The sequence below is a fragment of the Dryobates pubescens genome, chromosome 40 (assembly GCF_014839835.1).
Source record: "Dryobates pubescens isolate bDryPub1 chromosome 40, bDryPub1.pri, whole genome shotgun sequence".
Lineage (NCBI taxonomy): Eukaryota > Metazoa > Chordata > Aves > Piciformes > Picidae > Dryobates > Dryobates pubescens.
Genome location: NC_071651.1, coordinates 2,169,695 through 2,177,709, shown reverse-complemented (window position 1 = coordinate 2,177,709; position 8,015 = coordinate 2,169,695). Strand labels below are relative to the sequence as shown.

General features: G+C 72.5%; 1 protein-coding gene across 1 annotated transcript; it reads left to right on the top strand.

The window, feature by feature from the left end:
- Positions 1-624: 624 nt before the first annotated feature.
- On the top strand, positions 625-7,054 carry LETMD1 (LETM1 domain containing 1). Its single transcript, XM_054177355.1, has 9 exons — positions 625-692; positions 1,513-1,664; positions 2,330-2,445; positions 2,963-3,045; positions 3,660-3,846; positions 3,966-4,067; positions 5,593-5,745; positions 6,423-6,519; positions 6,866-7,054. The coding sequence occupies exons 1-9, from the start codon at positions 625-627 to the stop codon at positions 6,934-6,936; spliced, it is 1,029 nt and encodes a 342-aa protein (XP_054033330.1). The 3' UTR covers positions 6,937-7,054.
- The last annotated feature ends 961 nt before the right edge of the window (positions 7,055-8,015 follow it).

The following is an 8,015-nucleotide window of genomic DNA, read 5'->3' as shown; positions in this document are numbered from 1 at the left end:
TCTCTGCTGCTGCCCCGTCCCTCACTGGGCTCCTCCGGGCATTTGGCCTCCCCCCGTGCCCGGCGCTGGGCGCTCTGCGTTCACAGGGCCGGGGAAGGGCTCAGCCCCCAGCGCCGGCGCTCGAAGGGGCCAGAGGAAGAGGAGGGGGTGGGGAAGGCTCGGAGGGTGCTGGAATTGCCGTGCCCCAGACCACTGCTAACAGGGTCCAAGGGGCACGGAGGGGCGGTCCCCAGCTCCCGACGAGGCCTAGCGCCAGCCGCAGGCCCAGGCCACCGGTAAGGAGCCCGGGGGAGCGCAGCCGCAAGCGCCGGGGAGCTCCCGGCCAGACCCCGACCCAGGCCAGCGTTACTGGGCCATGGGTGCTCAGCTCCGAGCGCCGGAGAGCACCAGGCCCAGACCACCGGGAACGAACCACGGTGGGTCCCGCCGCAAGCCCCGGAGAGTGCCAGGCTCGGCCCCGGCAGCGCTCGGCGCCGTCCGGCCACGACCCGGCAGAGGCACTTCCGCCCGCGGTCACATGACCGCCACTTCCGGCCGCCGTCACGTGGCGCCGCAGCCGCAGCCAATCAGCGCTCAGCCCGCGGCGCTCCCGGCGTGCCCCGCGCGCGGCCGGGCCCGGCCAAGATGGCGCTGGCCAGGGCTGGCTGCGGCTGGGGGCTGCGGCGCCTCAGCCCTGCCCGGGGGACGCTCAGGTGAGGGCACCGCCACCCACCCCCCGCCCTCAGCCCTCGCCGGCGCCCACCCTGACACCCCTCAGTGCCCGCCGGCCCTGCTCGGCCCCCGGCTGCCCCGCGGCACCTCCGGGGCCCTTCCGCCAGCCCCCCGCAGCCCTCTCGCTCTCCTGGGGCACCTCGGGGACCCTCCCCGGGGATCTCAGACCTCCGGTGGGGCCGAACGCTCTCCTCCTCCCCCCACTCCCCCCCAGGACCCTTCCCTTGTAGGACACTTCCTATTGTCTGGGGCCCTTCGGGACCCGCGGTGACGCCCCCGGGACCCCCCAGCACCCCCTGACCCTTCCCGAGGGAGCTTGAAGACCCTCTCGGGGCCCTCTGGACCCTTCCGGGGACCTCCAGGCCACCCCTGACCCCCCAGCTTTCTCCTTGCAGTCTCTCATGAACCCCACTGGAGCCCCTCCCGGTGCTACCCATGGCCCCTGCCTGCTCCCCACTGTCCTCCCGACCCCCCCCAATGGGGTCCCATGTGCCCCCCCCGAGCTCCCCCAGCACCAGGCCTGCCCCCTCCCCTCTAGGTTGCCCCTGTCCTGTGCCATCTTGAAGTCTGCCATGGCTAAAGCACAGCTCCCCCCCAGGCCTGCCCCTGCCCCCCCTCCCCCCTGCTGCCCCCCCAACCCTGGCCACGGCCTTGGGCCCTGTGTGTGGGCATGGGGGAGGGGGCACAGCGTCCTGTGCCCTCTCTGGGGGGCTTTGGGCACCCTCCTGCCTCTCTCCAGGCCTCCCCTCAGAGCCTCTTGCTGACACCAGTGGGGGGTGGGGGCCGGGGGGGTCGCTGCAGGTCCCCTGGCTGCTGCCTCTCCACCAGAGCTGGCTCCAGGTCCCTCCTGGCTGCTGTGGCCTCGAAGGTGAAGCAGCTGAACAGCAGCTATGAGAGGTTCCTGGAGAGGACCTGCCCCAGGTTCTACCTGCTCCATGCCACCTTCACCAGAGGTGGGTCCTGAGGAGGGGGGAAGGCTCTCGGGGGGGGCACTGAGCCCAGAGCTCCTGGAGCCCTGTGCTGAGGCCAGGGGCAGTGGTCTGCAGCTGGCACCCAGCTGGGGGGGTTGGGATGCTGGAGGGAGGGAAGGGCCCCAGAGGCAGCTGGGCAGGCTGCAGAGGTGGCCTCAAGCCAAGCTCAGCAGGGCCCAGGGCAAGGTTCCTGCAGCTGGGGCAGGGCAGGGGCAGCACAGAGCCAGGCTGGGGGAGGAGGGGGCTGGGGGCAGCCTGCAGGGGAAGGCTTTGGGGGTGGCAGTGGCTGACAGAGTCCCCAGGAGCCAGCAGTGGTCACTGGCAACCCAGAAGCCAACCCTGAGCTGGGCTGCAGCAGCAGGAGGCAGAGCAGCAGCACAGGGAGGGGATTCTGCCCTCTGCTCTGCTCTGCCCTCCCCTGCAGCACTGCCCCCAGCCCTGGGACCCCCAGCACAGGGAGGAGCTGCAGCTGCTGGGGAGGCTCCAGAGGAGGCCACAGAGAGGAGCAGAGGCTGCAGAGCCTCCCCTGAGGGGCCAGGCTGGGAGGCTTGGGGCTGTGCAGCCTGCAGAGGAGAAGGCTCCGGGGGGGGCTGGGCCGGGGATGCTTTGCCGGCAGTGGAGTCCTGAGGCTGCTCTCTGCCCTGCAGGGGTCCAGGCTCTCTTCCTGGAGGCCAGGGAGGTCAGGAGGATCAAAGCCAGGATGGCTCAGCAGCAGCTCAGCAGCCAGCAGCTGCCCTACCGCGAGCAGGAGAGGCTGCGGCAGGTTCGGAGCCCCGCGGGGGGCAGCGCTGCCCCCCCCGGGCCGGGGGCTGGGCCGGGGGCCGCAGAGACTGGGCAGGGGCTTGGGAGCTGTCAGCTTCCGTCCGAGGCGGCCTGAGGGTGGGGGAGGGCCGTGGCCGGGTTGGGCTCTCACCTGCGGGGGGCTACTGCCCCAGCGGGGGGCTGGGGGAGGCCGGGGGCAGGGCCTGGGGGTTCGCGGGGGGGGGGGGGGGCGGAGGTTGGCTGGGGGGTCACGGGGGGGCCGGGGGCTGGGTGCTGCCGGGGGGTCGCGGGGGGGGTCGCAGGCCCGGGGCTGAGCCGCGCTCCCCCGCAGGGACCTGCTGAAGGTTCGCTGGGGGGCTGGGGGGTCGCGGGGGGTCGCTGAGCCGCGCCCCCGGCGCAGTTCCGCAGGGACCTGCTGAAGGTTCGCTGGGGGTCGCTGGGGTCAGCGGGGGGGGCTCGGGGGTCTCTGGGGGGGCTGGGGGGTCGCGGGGGGTCGCTGAGCCGCGCCCCCGGCGCAGTTCCGCAGGGACCTGCTGAAGGCCACGCCCGCGCTGCTCATCGCCCTTCCTCCCTTCGCCAACTTCCTGCTGCTGCTGCTGATGTGAGTCGGCCCCGGCGCTGCCCCCGGCCCCGGCGCTGCCCCCGGCCCCGGGCAGGCAGCCTCTGCCCAAGGCCTTCATCCCCCCCGGGCAGCCTGTGCCAGGCTCTGCTCAGCCTCCTGCTGCAGAGCTTCTCCCTCAGCTCTGCTCCATCCCTGCTCTGCCTCAGCTCCAAACCCTTCCCCCGGGCCTGGCTCAGCCCCCTCAGCCAGAGCCTCCCTGCAGGCACTGGGAGCAGCTCTGAGGTCCCCCTGGAGCCTTCTCCCCTGCAGGCTGCCTCAGCCTGGCCTCAGGGCAGAGCTGCTCCAGCCCTGGGATCAGCTCTGTGGCCTCCTGGGCTCTGCAGCAGCTCTGAGCCTGGGCCCCAGCAGGGCAGATGCTGGAGCTGGGGAGGGGCTGGGCTCAGGCTCCCTCCCTGCTCCTCCTCTCCCCGGCCTGGGGACCCCCCCCCAGGCTGCTGCCCCCTGCCAGCCCATGGGCAGAGCTCAGCTCCCAGCCAGCTGTGCCCAGGCTGCCCCTGCCCAGCCCCTGCCTGTGCCCTGGCTGGCAGCTGGCACTGCCTGCCCTGGCTGCTGCCTCCCTCCCTGCTGAGTGCCCCTCTGCTGCCCCTCCCCAGGTACCTCTTCCCCAGGCAGATTCTCATCAGGCACTTCTGGACCCCTGCCCAGCAGCTGCAGTTCCTGGATGCCAACCACGCCAGGCGCCGCCGCAGCTACCCCCTGGTGCTCTCCAGCCTGGCCCTGGCAGCCTCCTCCCTGCCTGAGCCTCGGCTCCAGGGCCTCCTGCAGCAGCTCTGTGCCCAGGTATGGCGCTGCCCCCCCTGCCCTGCCCCCTGGCACTGCACCCCCAGGGCTGGGGGAGCTGCCCCTGGCGGGGGCCTGCAGCTGGGTGGTCTTTGAGGTCCCTTCTGTGCTCGTGCCAGGTGCAGGGGGGCTGCCAGCCTCAGGTGGCAGAGCTCTGTGCCCTCAGGGCTCTCTTCTCAGGATCTCCCCTGGGGCTGAACCAGCTGCAGGTCTCCCACGTGGTGAGTTGGGGGCTGGAGGGCATCTGGCTGCCAGCCACTGGGGTGGGCAGCAGGCAGGGGCTGGGGAGCCAGGCTGCTGCCAGCCCTGGCCTGGGCCCTAGCAGGGGCTGGGAGGGGATTCTGCCTCTGCTGAGACCTCCCCTGCAGGGCTGGGAGCAGCTCTGGAGCTGGCCCCAGGGGCATGAGGACTCTGCAGCATCTGCTTGGTGGCCTTGGGAAGTCTTTGGGCTGTGGCTCTGAGGCAGACAACCAGCACTGGGCACCACTGGGACCTGCTGCTGGGTGAGGAACCAGCAGCCCTGGGTGGCACTCAAAGGGCAGTGGTCAGCAGCTGAGGGCCTGGGGGGAGGTTGGTGGTGCCTGGGGTCTGTACTGGCAGCAGGATGGTTGAGTGTGCCCAGGGCATGCTGCTGGGGGGCACTGAGCTGAGCTGTGGCCAGCAGCTGGGTGTCCAGGTGGGGGCTGGTGCCAAGTGGTGCCCCCCAGGGCTCTGCACTGGGCCCAGGGCTCTGCAGTGCCTGCAGCGGTGCCAGGGGCAGTGGGAGCCAGGCCCCCTCAGCAAGCCTGCAGCTGGCACCCAGCTGGGTGGTGCAGGGGGCACCTGAGGGACAGGATGCACCCAGAGGGACTGTGCCAGGCTGGAGAAGTGGATCCAGGCCAAGCTCAGGAGGTGCAACCAGGCCAAGGGCAAGGCTGGGCTGGGGCAGTCCCTGGTGTGGAGCCAGGCTGGGGGGAAAGGGCTGGAGAGCAGCCCTGGGGAGACCTCCCCTGCTGTGCTGGCAGCAGCTCTGGAGCCCTCAGCAGAGCCCTGGAGCTGCTGGAGCAGGGCTGGGAGGGCTCTGCTGGGGGAGCCCAGGCTGGGAGGGCTCTGCTGGGGGAGCCCAGGCTGGGAGGGCTCTGCTGGGAGAGCCCAGGCTGGGAGGGCTCTGCTGGGAGAGCCCAGGCTGGGAGGGCTCTGCTGGGGGAGCCCAGGCTGGGAGGGCTCTGCTGGGGGAGCTCAGCCTGCAGGAGGCTGCAGGGAGGCTTCCTGGTGGCCCTGCAGGGCTCAAAGGGGCTGAGAAGAGAGCTGGGGAGGGACTGCTGAGCAGGGCCTGCTGGGGCAGCACAGGAGGGGATGGTTTGAGCTGGGAGAGGCTGGGGCTGGAGGGGACCTAAGGAGGAAATTCTTCCTGCTGAGGGTGGGGAGAGCCTGGCCCAGGCTGCCCAGGGAGGTTGGAGCTGCCCCTGCCTGGCACCAGCCCGGCTCAGGTTTGGGGCTCTGGGCCCCCTGCTGCAGCTGGGGCTGGCTCTGGTGGGCTGTGAGGGTCCCTGTGTGGGGCTGGGGGAGCAGCCCCAGCAGGAGGCTGTTTGTGCTCCCTGCCCCAGCCGGGCCCTGCCAGGGCAGGAGGCTGAGCCGGGAGCCCGGGGCCAGGTTTCGGCGTGGGCAGAACTGGGTCAGGGAGCTGGGAGGGAGGCAGAGAGCTGCCCCGGGGCGGGAGAGGCTTCGGCCCGGCCCAGAGCTCGGCTCCCTCCCTGCCCCCCGCAGAGAGCCCTCAGCCAGGTGCTGTTCCTCACTCCCTACCTGCCGGGGGCGCTGCTGCGGCGCCGCCTGCGGAGCCACCTGCTGGAGATCCTGCAGCTGGACAGAGCCCTGCGGCAGCTGGGGCTGGGGCAGCTGTCAGAGCAGGAGCTGCGAGCGGTGAGAGCCCCTGCGGCCCCCCTGCGGCCCCCCATCCCCCCCTGTGGCCCCCCAGCACCCCCTGCGGCCCCCCATCCCCCCCTGCCAGCCCCCAGCCCCCCCTGCGGCCCCCCCAGCACCCCCTGCCAGCCCCCAGCCCCCCCTGCACCCCCCTGCGGCGGCTGGGGCTGGGGCAGCTGTCAGAGCAGGAGCTGCGAGCGGTGAGAGCCCCTGCGGCCCCCCCCTGCGGCCCCCCAGCTCCCCCTGCGGCCCCCCCGCCTGCCCCAGCCCCCCTGCGGCCCCCCAGCCCCCCCTGCGGCCCCCCCGCGTGCCCCAGCCCCCCCTGCGGCCCCCCAGCCCCCCCTGCGGCCCCCCCGCCCCCCCCAGCCCCCCTGCGGCCCCCCCCAGCCCCCCCTGCGGCCCCCCCCGCCTGCCCCAGCCCCCCCTGCGGCCCCCCAGCCCCCCCTGCGGCCCCCCCGCCCCCCCCAGCCCCCCTGCGGCCCCCCCGCCTGCCCCAGCCCCCATGCGGCCCCCCCCAGCCCTGCCCCCGGGGAGGCCCTTCCCGAGCCCCTTCCTGGGGCCAGGGCCCTGCTGGGGCAGCCCTGGGCAGGGCTCCCCCTGTGCCCATCCCCTGCCCCCTGTGCCCATCCCCTGCCCCCTGTGCCCACCCCCCTGTGCCCACCCCCCTGTGCCCCCAGGCTTGCTACCTGCGGGGCCTGGACTCGACGCACCTGGGGCTGGCGGAGTGCAGAGCCTGGATGGAGCAGTGGCTGAGGCTGTCCTGCAGGCTGCAAGGTGCCTGGGGCCAGGGGGGGCAGGGGGGGCAGGGGGAGCCTGGCAGCAGCCTCCTGAGCTGCTCCACCAAACCCTGAGGCCAGGGGGGAGGCTGCTGGCTCTCCAGGGAGGTGCCAGGGGCAGCCTGTGCCCAGCGTGCCCTGGGCAGGGCCCTGCTGCTGCTGCCTGGAGCCCTGCAGCGAGCAGGAGGGAAGCCCAGAGCAGGGCAAGGAGCCCCCAGAGAGAGGGGCAGGGGCAAGGGGGAGCCCCAGGGGCTCTGGTGCCACCCTGGCAGCTGGGGGTGAGCACCCTGGGGACGGTGGGGCCCTGGCAGTGCCACCCTGACTCCTCTCTGCTGTCCTTGCAGCCTCAGAAGCCTCTCTGCTGGCCAACAGCATGGTGCTGCTGTCCCTCAACTACAGCCAGGCCAAGGCCTGAGCCCAGCCAGCAGCCTGGCAGCTGCCAGCCTGGTGCCACAGGAACCACCCCAGTCCTGGGCTGGCCAGAGGGGCCCCAGTGCTGCTGTGCCAGGGCCAGTGCCAGCCCTTCCCCTCTGTGCTGGGGGGGGCTGGCAGGGGGCAGAGGGTGGCTCTGCTGCCACAGCTGCTCCAGTGGTGCCAGCTGGGCAGGATGAGGACCCTGCTGCCTGGGCTGCCTGCAGCTGGGGCTTGGTGCCCTCTGCCCCAGGCAGCCTCCTGCCCTCCTTTCTTGACTCCAGAGTCTCACAGAGCTCCCTGAGGGGTTCAGACAAGACCCCAACTCCCCTGGGGGGTCCTGCAGCTGCCTGCAGGAGGGAGGGCACCAGGCCTGGCAGGAGTGTGGCTGGAGAGGCCCTGATGCCATCTGTGAGGCCTTGGGCAGCCTTTGCCCCCTGAGCTCCTGGCCCTGTGCTGCCTGCTGGGCAGTGGCAGCCTCGGGGGCGGGGCAGGGGGCAGCTGTGCTGAGGGGGTAGAGCCAGGCCTGCCCTGGCACTGCCCTCGCACTGCCCAGGGCCTGAGGGCCTCCAACTTGGTGTTTGTTAATAAAGCCTAAAGCAAGGCCCTGGCTGCCTGGCTCTGGGGGGGGGACCCTCCCTGCCTGCCCCCCACAGCTCCTCCCTCACCCTGGAGAAGAATCCCAGCAGGGAGAGGCTGGAAGGGGCCTCTGGAGCTTGCCCCCGGTGCCAGCCCCAGCAGGGCAGCCCCAGCAGGGTGCCCAGGGGGGGTTGGAAGCCCTGCAGGGAAGGAGGCTCCACACAGAGCCTCCCTGGGCAGCCTGCCCCAGGCCTCCAGCAGCCTCACCCCAAACAACTTTCTCCTCCTGCCCTGCTGCAGCCTCCTGGGCTGCACTCTGTGCCCCTTGGCACCACTCAGCAGATGCCAGCCCCAGGCTCTTGCCCCCCAGAGCTCCTTCAGCTCTTGCTGAGCATTGCTCAGAGCCCCTCTGGGGCTGCTCTGCTGCAGGCTCTCAGCCCCAGGACTCTGAGCCTGAGCTGCTCCAGGTCCCCTCAGCATCCTCCCAGCCCCCCCTGGCCCTCT